The following is a 15,638-nucleotide window of genomic DNA, read 5'->3' as shown; positions in this document are numbered from 1 at the left end:
TATAGAAGGCCCTGCAACAGTAAAGCAGATATGTTTAGAGACATGCTTTTATTCAAAAATGTTCTTACAATCACATTAAGTTGCATTTGTCAGGTTACATGATAGCAAAAAAGTAAGGAATTAAAAAAATAAAGGCCTTAACTTGCAAAGATTAACAGAGGACAGAACACGTCTCCTGCTACAGCTACTACTCTGCTTTAGTGGGGTTTTGTGCAGGTTTCTCTTCAAGCTTTCTTCTTTTGAGAGTAGGAGATATCAGCATCCTGTAATAATGAGAACACAACACCTTTTAAGCAATGTTTTCCTCCATTTTCTATTCATTTAGATTTGGAAATCCTTCACACAAGATGGAGTTAAAAAAAAAAATCTCATTCTACTTGTATTTGTATTGTCAGCATCTGATCCCATAGTGTTGTGCAGGAGGACAGCTTTAAGTGTGCACATGAAACTTTTGCTGCTTGATTTTAGAGTGCTTAACCTTTTGCATAATATAGGTTTTTCTACCTAAAATGAGGCTTTTGTCTCAGACACAGCTTTAAGTATGTGACATAAGCAATACTTGCAAGGAAGTGAGAGATTCTCAGCCTGTCTGAATTCCAAATCTATTGCTCAAGTCACTTTAAATATTATAGTAGTGACAGAGCATAGTGCAGGCCAGGTCTATAGCAGCTGCTCAGTATCCAGCTCTGAACCTACATTTGTGCACTGCAGACTAGATATATTTGAGGTGAAATGTTTTGTCATAAGCTTACTCACGTCACTGTTCTGCTTGAACAGCAATAACCCGTGGGGCTGTATATGCTTGTGTAGTGTCCAAATGTGGTACCAAGCAGGGAGGAAGATGAACAGCAGACCCAGAATGCAGCCTACATTGAGAGCTAAAGTCTCTACTAAGAGATGAAAGGATCTACAGAAACACCCTGTTAGGTATGGCTTACCACTCCACTCTTGAAGTTTTGTATTCTTATTTTGCCCATCTTGTTCATAAACCACCATGCCCAGGTGGGTGCATATTGCCAAAGGTAGCAGACTGCTAGATATGGGTGATCACTGATCCAAGCTTCTTTCAGATCATTTACCATGCTGACCAATGTAAGCCGAACGCAGCGATCAGTTGGCATTTTGTGGGACTGATCACCGGTGTTATCTAGTGACTGGGAAAAAAAGAGGAATGACAAAATGCTACAGAACTTTTGCCTGGAGAAAAATTTACTTCATTCCCCCATCTTTGGCTTTCCTGTGTACCCATCATCAGAGCATTTAGAGCATACATAATTCAAAACAAAATGTCTTCCCCAATGCCGTTCTCCCTCCTTCCCTCATTTATGCTGCATCCTTAAGGGGGAGTTATACTTTGTTTTTTAAATGGATCACAGCTCATTGCATATGTATCCCTAATAATAAAACACAGGTCTCTTGTGGCTTCTGGCAAAGTAGGCTGGCCAGAGGACTGGTCTCTATTTATTTTATATGAACAGTGTAGGACTTGGGGTAAATGAAGCCTATATAATAGACCTGGGCCCAAAGCCCCACCCAAGCAACTAGATGTGAGTGCTAAGGAGAAGTCATTTTCCTCCAAAGGCTACAGCAGCTCTACGCAGCCTACGGGGTAGGCTGCTAAGGAAAACACTCCCTGATTGATTGGTTGTGGAAAGAGGCAGGACCAGACTTTTTATCCCCAGGAGCCTGAGAAATTTTTTATTTTTAAAGAATCAAACGAAGATGCTGATCTCCAGTGTTTTGCTCTCAGCGGGGTTTTAATAGAACAGATAATTTTAGACACAATGTTTTATTTTTTGTGAAAGTACAGTTACACAAGCACCTACCAGAACCTGGCTCGAATGTACAGGAGAGGTGGCCTGTTCCCCACATGGCAGGGAATTATCCTAGGTATTATGTTTGCTGGGTAGTTTGTAGACACCCTCCCTCCCCCCCAAAAAAAATTGTTCACCAATTTCAATTACTAGGGGTTTTTTGCAGGATAGTTTATCTGAAACCGTTTTGGAACTTGAGAGATTTTCCTTGGCTTTCCAAGAATGCATGCTTTGAAGCTGACAACAGTAGGCGCTTTGCCAATGATTGCACCATCGAGTCAACAGAATAGTGAACTTTGTGAGTTGAGCAGACGGAAGTTGCCTAGATGGCAGCTAATGTATTCTGCATTTCAAAGTTCTGTGGGACTAATCCAGACCCTTTCCTTGCAGCTGCAAAATGGCTTCTATGCAGCAAAACAGGGTGATTCTGTGAGTAAAAGCTGACTGTACGGGGAGTTTGCAACCACGGGTTGGCTGCATAGTGGCAGGTTCCAGGTTGCCTGGAATGGGAGGGTGTACACCAAATCAATCACCTACAAAGGGATTAACACACTTGTGCACGTAGGAAAGGGAAGATACACCATTTGCAAAGGTGAGTAAGGGTGTGATTCTATATGAAGTTAGGGACAAAGGCCCAGATTTTTAAAAGTATTTAGACATGGTGGTGCTCAGTGTTGCAATGACTAACTGATTTATGTGCCTAAATCACTTCTGAAGAATGAGATTTTTAGACTCCTAAATCAGTTAGGCATTGCAACACTGAGCACCACAATGCCTAAATACCTTTACAAATCTGGGCCTATATAATGTTCCTTTATTACACTGTAGGGTATTCATCTCCTTACTGCTGGAAGCTTAGTGTTTGCTAACACGGAGGAGCTCAGTTCTACATTGGAAAATATTATGAAAGTTTTACTGTGCTTGTAACAGAATTAGCTTCTACTGTAGCAGAGTTTCAGCAGGGAAATATCTGCTCCTTACCTTTGAGAGGTCTTCAGTAAAGACATTGTGTATAATTTTGGATTGGACAGGTCCTGGACAGATGGTGGTAATGATTATCTCCGGGTATTCACCAAGTTCAGGCCGAAGAGAATTAAAGAAACCCTAGAAAAAAGGAAGTTATGTTGTTATTGCCCCATGCTTCAGTTTCCCTAGTCACAGAATGAGGATAATGTTTATGTAGTTCACTGTGGTAGTGTGAGGTTTAACTTATTTAATGAGTATTAAACTCTAACTCTGCTGTAGAAGTTCCAGGTATTGTACTAAATGCGATCACCACCACCAGTCTTCAGTCTTTCATGTTGAGTGACCACTTTGAATGCTTACTCCTAGTTCAGTCTACAGCTAAAGGGCCTGGATAGTAAGAGATTGTCTGCAGTCACTGATGCCTCTTTCCATCAGCTCTCAGAAGGACAAGGATCTCTATACCAGAATCTTTCCCCACTCTTGCAGTTCTCAGGTCTGCACAACGCCCACCAACAAAGTATTATGGGGCCTGAATTTTAGAAGTACTGAGCATTTCTAGCACCAAGTGACATTAATGGCACTGCATAGTGCTCAGCCCCTCAGAGAATCAAGGCCCCTGGTGTTTTGTCAAAGGGAGTTGTGCAGGAATAAGAACGGCAGGAGCATGGAAAGGAGTAGACCATTGCAAGCAAATGCCTATCGCTTCTCCCACCTCTTCATGCAGAGAGTAAAACATGATAGAAATTATTCTTTAAGTAAGGGACAAGGATTGTGTGTCACATGAAGGAGGGTGTGACAGGTTGGACCCCCCCCCATCTGGGATGCTACTTGATGTGCTGGTGTCTCACTGGTTCTGCCCATTCAACCAGCCTGGGTTTCCTCACCCTGTCCTAGCTGTGCCAGGCCCTCAAGCCTTCTCCAGCACACATTGGTAGGGACACCCAGCTGCAAATAGACACAGACCGAGATCAGCTGTGTGTGGGAGGAATCAGCTTGAGGATTCACCCAGCACTCACATGCACATCCCCTTTTGGGAATAAACCCAAAATAATATTGTCTTGCACTGTACAGAAAAATCTGCACAGTGCAAGCTCATAAAAATCACCCTCTCCCTCAATGTGGAAAGAGATATGCACAGCTTCTTCCCTCCCAGATATGAATTGCATAAACTGGGTTATGTTATGAACAAGAAATAAGTTTATTAACTACAAAAGGTAAATTTTAAGTGATTATAAGGGATAGCAAACAGAACAAAGCAGATTACTCAGCAAATAAAACAAAACACACAAACTAAGCTTAATATATTTTGTAACCAGTTTCTTGAGTGTAATTTCTCACCCTAAATGTTGTTTTAGGCAATGTGATACTGGAGGGCCAGGGAGCAGCAGTAGAGTGGAAATATATAAGCCCTAGGCTAATTAAGGCATGGTTCCCTGTAGACTAGGGAGGGTTGCTACAGGTTAATTGGTTCAGGCAGTCAGGGGAAGAGGATTGGAGCTTGGAGGTATGTTGTGAGAGCTGAAAGACCAGAGAACTGAAGTAAGGGAGACAGGGCAGGGAGACTCCCTCCCCCAGCGTCTAAGGACCGAGGGTAACCCTACCCAAGGCGGAAGAAGATAAGAAAGCCACAGGGGTTGAGAGGGGCTGGGACTCAGAGCGAGGAGCAAACCCAGACCCCTCCCCTGCTTCCCTCCTCTACCACCTTCCCAGGCAGAGGCAAAGGGTGGCATCTTAGCCCCACCCCCCAAGAAAAGCACAGGACCCACCCTATGAACATCAGCCATCTTGTCACAGCAAGTTGCAGAGTTTCCGGAGCTTAGAGTTTCAGTTATTTCTTTTTACAGACTGGACCCCCTCTCAACCTGGACTCAACCCTACCTTTCCCTTCAGGTGTTCTTAGCAGTCTTCCTTCCTGGGCAGGCAATGGAGGAGAGTCTGGATTGTCTTGCTTCCCAGCCTTAAATAGAATTTACATAAGGTGGGAAGCCTTTGTTTCCAGTGGAAAAGTACCAGCAGTGTCCAAGGTGGTATTTTGTACCCTGTGACATTAGCACATGACCTTGCAGAGTCAGGGCAACTATGAGACAATGTTTATTTGCAAGGTCCACAGGAAGGAATTCCTAGAAGGTAAATAGGTAGGTAGGTAGGGGGGTGTGTGTGTGTGGGGGGGGGGTGTCCTACATCTTTGAACACTCATTGTCTTTTCCTAATGGCTTATTGAGGCTGATTACTTACTTTCTGGTGGGCGTTTCCCAAGCACATAGACAATATTCCTAACTTTAGATACAGAAATGATACATGCATACAAATGAGATAAATACATTCAGTAAATCATAACCTTTTCACTGATACCTCACATGACCCATCTTGCATAAGACATAGAATATGGCACAACTAAGATAATATTTCTATGAAGAATATGGGGTATAACATCTGCACTGGGCTCTGACTTGAACACACTGCAGAAAAAGGCAAGCGGGAAGCTGAGCTTTATTTACAAACACGAGAGGTATGTCTACACTGTAATCAAGTGTGATGGCAGCATGTGTAGCAAGATCTAGCTGGTTACTCATGCTAGCTTTGAACAATAGTAGTGAAACTGCAGCAGCATGGGTGCTAGCCATTCAAAGCACCTACCCCGGGTCCTGAGTGGATGGGGCTAGCCTGTGCTGCCAAAACTTCACTGCTACCTGAGCTGGCTTTGAGCTAAACTAGCTTGGGTAGGTCTATGCTTGCTCCAATCACACCTCCCACGTGCAGTGTAGACACACCCCATTTATCTTTAAGGGGTAAGAGTGCAGTCTTTCCTAGGCTCTGTAGCTATTAACATTTGTCCAGTAGCTGCTTTGGGGAACATGTGATTCAAAGACATGTTTTGCATGGAGTTCATGGTTGAACATTAGTTGATTTATGGCCTGGTAAACAGAATCAGGAATAAACCCTCCTGGGAGAAGTATCCTGCAGTTCCAGTGTAGGGAGTAAACAGGCCAAAATAACATCCCACAACATACTGCATGTTTATTATTAGATTACTGCATTGAGAGACTCCTAGCTTAGAAATCATAACAAAGAGAGAAGTAACCAGCTCCTTCTACTTAACTGCATCAAGAAGCTTCTTAACTAAAGTGAAAATGTAGGTGTGTCCAATAAGAGAGATGCTGTACACAGAGTATTACATTGTGTTACTTGAGACAGTCACCTATTTTTTCTTCCACATCAGTTAGGTTCTCCCCCTTAACGCTGTTCGAAATGCTGTTCTACTATGAAAAGCAACAATGTAAAAAAGGCAGATTCTTAGAACCGCCACTTAAGTATTCCAAGTCACATTTATGTAATTAAACATTTTGTCCCCTTTTTTCTGTTGGCTCTACAGAGCCAACAGCTTCAGGAAGTGAGCTGGAGTCTATTCTGGCTCATAACAGAATTTTTAACTACAGTCTTTGTCTACAGAGTGCCTAATGCCTACACTGCATAAAAAAAACCCTGGCACAGAATCTCAGACTCACTGCTGTGGTTATTTTCTTTGTTTATTTGGATGGGGTGGGTTCAGTGTCTGAGAGCACAGATCAGTGATTTTATAATGTTTTGCTATTAAGAGACAAGCACTGTCAAAAAGTTAGATATTAGGATAGGCCACCCAGCAACCCTAACTCTGGCCCTGGTGACACCCTCGCTGGAGTGCATTTGGGGAGGGGACAGTGTTAGAACAGAAAGTGTTATCCATCCATACGCACTTTCAACTCCATGGACCACAAACATTAAGATGTTCTGCTCCTAATTGCACTGCTATTGTGCAAGAACTAGTAGCCTTTATGTCTAGTAAAGACACCTATTTTAGAAATTTCTGATTAGGCAGCAAGCTAAGACATCATAGATCATTCTTCAGTGCAACTCCATGTGGCACCATTACAACAGATTCCTAATTAGGATGAATACGGAAGGCTGCCATTGCCCCATTGAGCCACCATGTGCTACCAATTATCAAATTAGGAATTTGTATGAAGAGCATACTGAAGTCCATCATTCTGCATGCTTCATTAAGACTCCCTGTGTCACCAATTAAGAATCAACAAATAAACAACATGTAGACAAACTTCCTAGACCCCAATCATGGAATTAAAGCCACTTCAAAAACCTAAGGGTGCTCCTCTGCCATCACAGTAACTAGCATTATAGATACAAGTCTTTACAAATACAGTATCTTCACGCTGAAGGTTTGTGCTTTTAAAGAATGCAGACTTCTTAAAAGGTCTGTGATGTGATAAAATGAGGATGATAGTGGGGTGGTCAAAGAGTCAACGTACTGACTCTTACAAGAAGATATCCACTACCCTATCCTGAATTTCTTAAGCCTTTGGTTTAAAAACAAAAAAACCAACCCCACACACACTACTTGTAGGATCAAGCCCTCTGCTTTGCAACCCTGTAGGAAGCTATGTGAATAGCAGTTTGTAGAACCAAGCTCTAGCTGTGAAAAAAACCAGAAGAAAGGTGATTTGAGGCTTGTTTTGCTATACATTAAGGCTGTTGGAGTGGTTTAATTGTTCATTTCCATACTTTCAAATGTTAGATTAAGATAAGATTAACTTTCAGTGTCCTGGGGCTCTTTTTTTTTTTTAAATAAATAGCCCACCCTTAATACCACTTAGCAAAGTGCTCTACATCTAGGGATTTACAGAGCCTTGTGTGTGCACATGGTGATGTACAATGGGTGAATTGTGTTTAGACAAAAAAAGCATTCAGAATTGAGTTTACAGTCAGAAACAAGACTACAGAAGTGGCCCTGGGGGAGGGTGTTCACGTTTACAGGCCTTTTCTCTCAAGGACTTCCAGATCAGTTCTCAGTGTAGAAGTCAAAAGCTGACTTTTTAAGGGAGAGCTCAAACCGCCACCTATGATTTCAGCAGTCAGAGTTTTCAGTAACAGCTGACAACTGTCTTGTGCCTCCTCAACAGAACTGGGCTCATTCTTTCATATCTTATTGCCTGGCTTATTATGCCAGCCCTTTGCTTTACAAAATGTTGTTTCAGTAAACTAAGCAAATATCTGCTGTGTGCACCTTCATGGCAGGTGTTGAGTAAGAAGGTGCCATTTTACAAAGTCACTGACTGTAACAGTCACTGCAGTTTAAGCTGAAAACAAATCACACTGTAGCAAAATAAAAATATATGGAGATATACCTATCTCATAGAGCTGGAAGGAACCCTGAAAGGTCAAGTCCAGCCCCCTGCCTTCACTAGCAGGACCAAGTACTGATTTTGCCCTAGATTCCTAAGTGGCCCCCCTCAAGGATTGAGCTCACAACCTTGAGTTTAGCAGGCCAATGCTCAAACCACTGAGCTATCCCTCCCTAGCAGTTCACAGAATAATCTTGAAGGCAGATCATATCTAACCCCATAAAGTTATACAAATTAATATGCAACCCTTACAGCCATTTTGTTTCCTGCTCTATTGCTCTGAGAGCCTTCTGCAAGAAATGGTGAGAATAAAGGGCAGGATGCTGAAAGATACCAGGTACTTCACAAGGGGCCACGAGCCACTGATTCTTTTAAAGTCATGAAAGTGCTCACAATTCAAAGGACTAGGCCCAGAATTCCCTCAGGCCTGGTCTACACTACGGGTTTAGGTCGACTTTAGCAGCGTTAAATCGAATTAAGCCTGGACACGTTCACACAACGAAGCCCTTTCTTTTGACTTAAAGGGCCCTTTAAACCAGTTTCTTTACACCACCTTCGACGAGGGGATTAGCGATAAAATCGGCCTTTGCGGGTCGGAATTGGGGTAGTGTGGACGGAATTCGACATTATTGGCCTCCGGGAGCTATCCCACAGTGCTTCATTGTGACCGCTCTGGACAGCACTCTCAACTCAGATGCACTGACCAGGTAGACAGGAAAAGACCCGCGAACGTTTGAATTTCATTTCCTGTTTGCCCAGCGTGGAGAGCACAGGTAACCACGCAGAGCTCATCAGCACAGGTAACCGTGATGGAGTCCCAGGATCGCAAAAGAGCTCCAGCATGGACCGAACGGGAGGTACGGGATCTGCTCGCCATATGGGGAGATGAATCAGTGCTAGCTGAACTCCGTAGCAGTAAAAGAAATGGCAAAGTATTAGAAAAGGTCTCCAAGGCCATGAAGGACCGAGGCCATAACAGGGACACACAGCAGTGCCGCGTGAAAATTAAGGAGCTACGGCAAGCCTACCACAAAGCCAGAGAAGCAAATGGAAGGTCCGGGGCAGAGCCGCAAACTTGCCGCTTCTACACGGAGCTGCATGCCATTCTAGGGGGTGCAGCCACCACTACCCCAACCGTGTGCTATAACTCCGTCAATGGAGAAACACACAGGGAAGAGGGTTCGGGGAACGAGGAAGATGAGGATGGAGGTACTGTAGGTAGCTCACAGCAGCAAGGAAGCGGAGAAACCGGTTTCCCCAACAGCCAGGATATGTTTGTCACCCTGGACCTGGAACCAGTAACCCCCGAACTCACCCAAGACCCTCAGGGCACACAGGAGACCTCTGGTGAGTGTACCTTTGTAAATATTACACATGGTTTAAAAGCAAGCGTGTTTAATGATTAATGATTAATTTGCCCTGGCAATCGCGGCCAGTACAGCTACTGGAAAAGTCTGTTAATGTGTATGGGGATGGAGCGGAAATCCTCCAGGGACATCTCCAGAAAGCTCTCCTTCATGTACTCCCAAAGCCTTTGCAAAAGGTTTCTGGGGAGGGCTGCCTTATCCCGTCCGCCATGGTAGGACACTTTACCACGTCAGGCCAGTAGCACGTAGTCTGGAATCATTGCATAACAAAGCATGGCAGCGTATGGTCCCGGTGTTTGCTAGCATGCAGACAACATCCATTCCTTATCTCTCTTTGTTATCCTCAGGAGAGTGATATCATTCACGGTCACCTGGTTGAAATGGGGTGATTTTATTAAGGGGACATTCAGAGGTGCCCGTTCCTGCTCTTCTGAACAGAAATGTTCCCCGCTGTTAACCACGCGGTGGGGGGAAGGGATGAAGTGATCATCCCAGAGAATCGTGTGTGTGTGTGTGGGGGGGGGTGGTTTACTTGGGTTTGTGCTGCATGTTAACCCGGAAACCGCAGCCCCTCCTTTTACATTGAAAACCCATTTTAAATGGCCAACCCAATTCATCCTTGATATGGGAAATGCGCTGCTGTTTGAAACCATTCCCACATGTTAAGAAGGTTAAAAAAGCCAAAAGACTGTGGCTTACCATGGCTGCCTGCAAGCCGAAATCTGTTGCCTGGCACTGCGTGAGTGATCTCTCACACCAAACCGGCAGGCAGAGGAAAAATGCGACCTTGTAACGAAAGAGTGTACCCATTGTTCTCTAAAATGTGTCTTTTTTAGCCACCTCTCCCTTCTCCACCACCAGCTGCAAATGTTTCTCCTTCGCAGAGGCTAGTGAACATTAGAAAGAGAAAACGGAGGACGGGGACGATATGTTCACGGAGCTCCAGATGTCCTCCCACGCTGATAGAGCACAGCAGAATGCGTGGAGGCAGTCAATGTCGGACATGAGAAAAGCACAATATGAACGAGAGGAGAGGTAGCGGGCTGAATGGCGGGATGAAAAGAGCAAGTGGCGGGCTGAAGATGATAGGTGGCGTCAGCTTGCAGACAGACGGCAAGAGTCAATGCTCCGTCTGCTGGAGCATCAAACTGATATGCTCCAGCGTATGGTTGAGCTGCAGGAAAGGCAGCAGGAGCAGAGACCGCCGCTACAGCCCCTGTGTAACCAACAGCCCTCCTCCCCAAGTTCCATAGCCTCCTCACCCAGACGCCCAAGAACACTGTGGGGGGGCCTCCGGCCACCCAGTCACTCCACCCCAGATGATCGCCCAAGCATCAGAAGGCTGGCCTTCAATAAGAGTTAAAGTTTTAAAATGCAGTGTGCCCTTTTCCATCCCTCCTCCCCCACCCATCCCAGGCTACCTTGGCAATTATCCCCCTACTTGTGTGAGGAATTAATAAAGAATGCATGAATGTGAAATAACAATGACTTTATTGCCTCTGCAAGCGGTGCTCGAAGTGGGGAGGGGAGAGTGGGGTAGTTGGTTTACAGGGAAGTAGAGTGAACCGGGTGGGGGGAGTTGGAGGGTTCATCAAGGAGAAACAAACAGAAGTTTCACACCGTAGCCTGGCCAGTCACAAAACTCGTTTTCAAAGCTTCTCTGATGCGCACTGCGCCCTGCTGTGCTCCTCTAACCGCCCTGGTGTCTGGCTGCGCGTAATCAGCGGCCAGGCGAGTTGCCTCAACCTCCCACCCCGCCATAAATGTCTCCCCCTTACTCTCACAGATATTGTGGAGCGCACAGCAAGCAGCAATAACAATGGGGATATTCTTTTCGCTGAGGTCTGAGCGAGTCAGTAAGCTGCGCCAGTGGGCTTTTAAACGTCCAAATGCGCATTCCACCACCATTCGGCACTTGCTCAGCCTATAGTTGAACAGGTCCTGACTCCTGTCCAGGCTGCCTGTGTACGGCTTCATGAGCCATGGCATTAAGGGGTAGGCTGGGTCCCCAAGGATCACGATAGGCATTTCAACATCCCCAACGGTCACTTTCTGGTCCGGGAAGAAAGTCCCTTCCTCCAGCTTTCGAAACAGACCAGAGTGCCTGAAGACGCGAGCATCATGTACCTTTCCCGGCCATCCCACGTTGATGTTGGTGAAACGTCCGATCCACCAGGGCTTGCAGCAGCATTGAAAAGTACCCCTTGTGGTTTATGTACTCGGTGGCTTGGTGCTCCGGTGCCAAGATAGGGATATGGGTTCCGTCTATGGCCCCACCACAGTTTGGGAATCCCATTTCAGCAAAACCATCCACTATTGCCTGCACGTTGCCCAGAGTCACTACCCTTGATATCACCAGGTCTTTCATTGCCCTGGCAACTTGGATCACAGCAGCCCCCATCGTAGATTTGCCCACTCCAAATTGATTCCCGACTGACCGGTAGCTGTCTGGCGTTGCAAGCTTCCACAGGGCTATCGCCACTCGCTTCTCAACTGTGAGGGCTGCTCCAATCTTGGTATTCTGGCGTTTCAGGGCAGGGGAAAGCAAGTCACAAAGTTCCATGAAAGTGCCCTTACGCATGCGAAAGTTTCGCAGCCACTGGGAATCGTCCCACACCTGCAGCACAATGCGGTCCCACCAGTCTGTGCTTGTTTCCCGGGCCCAGAATCGGCGTTCCACGCCATGAACCTGCCCCAGTAACACCATGATTTCCACATTGCTGGGGCCTGTGCCTTGTGAGAGGTCTATGTCCGTGTCAATTTCCTCATCACTCTCTTCGCCACGCTGCAATCGCCTCCTCGGCTGGTCCGGGTTTCGCCTTGGCATGTCCTGGCTCTGCATATACTCCAGGACAATGCGCGTGGTGTTCATAGTGCTCATAATTGCCGCGGTGATCTGAGCGGGCTCCATGATCCCAGTGCTAGCTATGGCACCTGGTCTGAAAAAAGGCGCGAAACTAGTATCTGACGGACCAGGGGAAGGAGGGCGGGCCGAGTGACGACATGACGTACAGGTACAGGGAATTAAAATCAAGAAAGGTGGCTGTGCATCAGGGAGAAACACAAACAACTGTCACACAGAATGGTCCCCTCAAGGATTAAACTGAAAACCCTGGGTTTAGCAGGCCGTTGATTTGACGGAGGGAGGAGGAAAGCAAATGAATACAGAACAAATCTATTTTTTACATCTTAAGACGATGGTGCAGCATGACTGATAGCCCTCGGCATCTTCTGGGTGCTTGGCAGCAAATACTGGGCGCTTGGCAGTTAGTGTACTACGATGGCCTTCAGGCCTATTGCACGATCTGCTGCTCAGGGAAGACTCTGCTAATGTGCGATGATCCAACTTGTAATAGGACGGTTACCAGTCGTAATACACCATCTACTGCCAAAAGGCAAAAGGCAAGGGGCTGGTGCAATGCAGTCCCACGGTTGCTAGCCCCACAGCTGCCAGCACCCAGATCGCCGATGAAGGCTACCAGTCATGCTGCACCGTCTACCGCCAAAAGGCAGTTAGCTGCTGCTGCTGTGTAGCAATGCAGTCCCACGTCTGCCGGCACCCAGATGACATATGGTGACGGTGAGCTGAGCGGGCTCCATGTTTGCCGTGGTATGTTGTCTGCACAGGTAACCCAGGTAAAAAGGCGTGAATCTATTGTCTGCCGTTGCTCTGACGGAGGGGGAGGGGCCTGACGACATGTACCCGGAACCTCCCGCGACACTGTTTTGCATCATCCGGGCATTGGGATCTCAACCCAGAATTCCAATGGGTGGCAGAGACTGCGGGAACTGTGGGATAGCTACCCATAGTGCAATGCTCCGGAAGTCGACGCTAGCCTCGGTACTGTGGACGCGGTCCGCCGACTAGAGCACTTAGAGCATTTTATGTGGGGACACAATCGGCTGTATACAACCGATTTCTATAAAACCGGCTTCTATTAATTCGACCTAATTTCGTAGTGTAGACGTACCCTAAGTTATTCCAGCCCATGAACATGAATTTCAATTCCCTTCTTCATAAGGAGTTCCCATTACCACTCATGGCTTTCTCCTTCAGAGATGCGTATTTCAGCTAGTAAGGCTGTAGGTTTCATATGGGATTATTTCTATTTCAAAATATAAATAAGGAAACCCCCATACCAAAATGAACACAGTTTACAGTAGACCCTCAGAATAACAAACACCTTGGGAATGGAGGTTGTTCATAACTCTTATACTTACACCAAGCCTTACAAGGAAACAGGGCTGTAATAAAGTATGTCCTACAGCAACTGTTCCTGTTTTTTTGATGATTTCACTGTGCCCCTTGACATACAGCATTGCCAAATTCTATGATTTTATTGAGTCTGGTAGTTTTTGGAGTCTTCCTTGAAGCCCCAGCTGCTAGAGTCAAGTGATTATTAGCCACTCAGCTTTCAGTGAAGGAGAAATAAATAGTTCTCTGAAACCATAAGGGCCAGGAAAGCTTGAAAGGGGGCACCCTAAAGGCTCCAAAGCCAGAAGGCAAAGAATTAAAAAACATCCCCCCTCCCCCCAAGTTCTTGTGATGTTTAGACCACTTATGATTTTGTGCATAGGTGCTGACTTTTGTTTTTGCCAGTGAGTGCTTCTGAAAGGGGAGGGGGGAGAAGAGAGAGAGGGGGCACTCTGCCAGTGTTGGGGGGAAGGCTATTTTCAGCATATTTTAAATACTTCTTTCATATTCTAGTTATTGAATGAGTCTACCATTGGTATCTTTACTATTTTAATAATTAAGTTATGAACTACATAATTACATCATGAATTACAGTATATTAAAATCATTGCAATCACCTACAAGCTGTCTTCACTAATGTCACAGTTTAAAGACATTATGTCTCACTGTAGCTTTCTGGATGAAACGGTTAGCAATCTTATTTACATCTAGTTCCCTGGTATGGTCTTGATGCACGTTAAGAAGAGCTACATTTAGCTGCATCTGTCCCATTGATGACTGGAGATCATTTTTAAGTCTTTTGAACCTGGGAGAATGAGTGTTCTGCAGTTCAGGATGATACAGGCACAGTGAGAAGGACTCTTATAAATTTGAAGTACTCTGCTTCCAGACTACTGCAAATGACTCCACAATCTCTTTCTTGAAGGGTAACAGCCAATTTAGGCCCCATCATTTTGTATGTATAGTTGGGATTATATTTTGCCATGTGCATTACTTTGTATTTAACATTGAATTTCATCTGTCATTTTGTTGCCAAGTCACCCAGTTTTGTGAGATCACTTTGTAACTCTGCAGTATGTTTTGTATTTTACAAAATTACTCAAGATAGTTATCACCTGCAAATTTAGCCACGTCACTGTTTACTCCTTTTTGCAGATCATTTATAAATACAGTAAACTCCTCACTTAACGTTGTAGTTACGTTCCTGAAAAATGCAACTTTAAGTGAAACAATGTTAAACGAATCCAGTTGTCCCATAAGATTTAATGTAAATGCGGGGGGTTAGGTTCCAAGGAAATTTTTTTTGGAGGGCGGGGGGGCAGACAAAAAGCATTATACTGCATAGTACTGTACTGTGGTTGGGAAGTGCCCCTGGCTTATCCCACACAGGTACAGCCCGCTGCAGGCAAGGACGCTAGGAAGCACCTTTGCAGCAGCAGCTTCCCCGGAGAACAGGCTCGGATTTTGCCAGGAATGCTCCAGGCCCACCTCTTCCCACCCCCACTCCACCTCCTCTCCGGAGCACACCACATCCCTCCCCCCCACCCCGCCCCCAAAGTCCTAAGTGTCGCCAAACAGCTGTTGGGGGGGGGGAGCGCTGGGAGGGTGGGGGAAGAGGCGGAGAAGCGGAATTTGTGCAATGCTCCCTTGTAAAGTCGCTGCTCTCCCACAGAATCTTACAAACAGGCAGCCAAACGACGTTATAAGGGAGCATTGCACAACTTTAAACGAGCATGTTCCCTAACTGAGCAGGGACATAACATTGAAACAATGTTAAGTGGGACAACCTTAAAAGAGGAGTTACTGTATGTTGAACAGCACTGGTCCCAGTCCAAACTCTTGGGGGACACCACTATTTACTTCTCTTCATTCTGAGAACAGACCATTTATTCCCAACCTTTGTTTCTTACCTTTTAACAAGAGCGTCTGGCAATGCTTTCGGGATCATCTTAGGATTCTTAATTTAATGACAAGCCTTTTGTTATCTTCATCACCCTGCCTCTGTTTACAAATCTCCCTATCCCAAGAGCAGAAGTTGTTAGCAGCATGGAACTCATCACATTCCACACTCAAGCTCTGGCTCATGGGTGCTGAGTGCCCATTCCTCCCCCGCCCCCAT

The 15,638-nt window shown here is 45.6% G+C and overlaps 1 protein-coding gene across 1 annotated transcript in view; it reads right to left on the bottom strand.

The window, feature by feature from the left end:
- Positions 1–29: 29 nt before the first annotated feature.
- The window catches only part of DHRS7 (dehydrogenase/reductase 7), a 38,931-nt gene continuing 23,322 nt past the window's right edge, over positions 30–15,638 (bottom strand). The window contains exons 5-7 of the mRNA XM_005285919.5: positions 2,796–2,918; positions 939–1,154; positions 30–263 (exon numbers count right to left, since the gene is read on the bottom strand). Coding sequence (XP_005285976.2) covers positions 225–263; positions 939–1,154; positions 2,796–2,918 — 378 coding nt within the window. The 3' untranslated portion in view covers positions 30–224. The remainder of the gene's footprint in view (positions 264–938; positions 1,155–2,795; positions 2,919–15,638) is intronic.

The sequence above is a fragment of the Chrysemys picta genome, chromosome 4, assembly GCF_011386835.1.
Source record: "Chrysemys picta bellii isolate R12L10 chromosome 4, ASM1138683v2, whole genome shotgun sequence".
In the NCBI taxonomy this organism is placed as follows: Eukaryota; Metazoa; Chordata; order Testudines; family Emydidae; genus Chrysemys; species Chrysemys picta.
The sequence above is the reverse complement of the archived record's forward strand: the minus strand, read 5'-3'. Positions and strand labels throughout refer to the sequence as shown.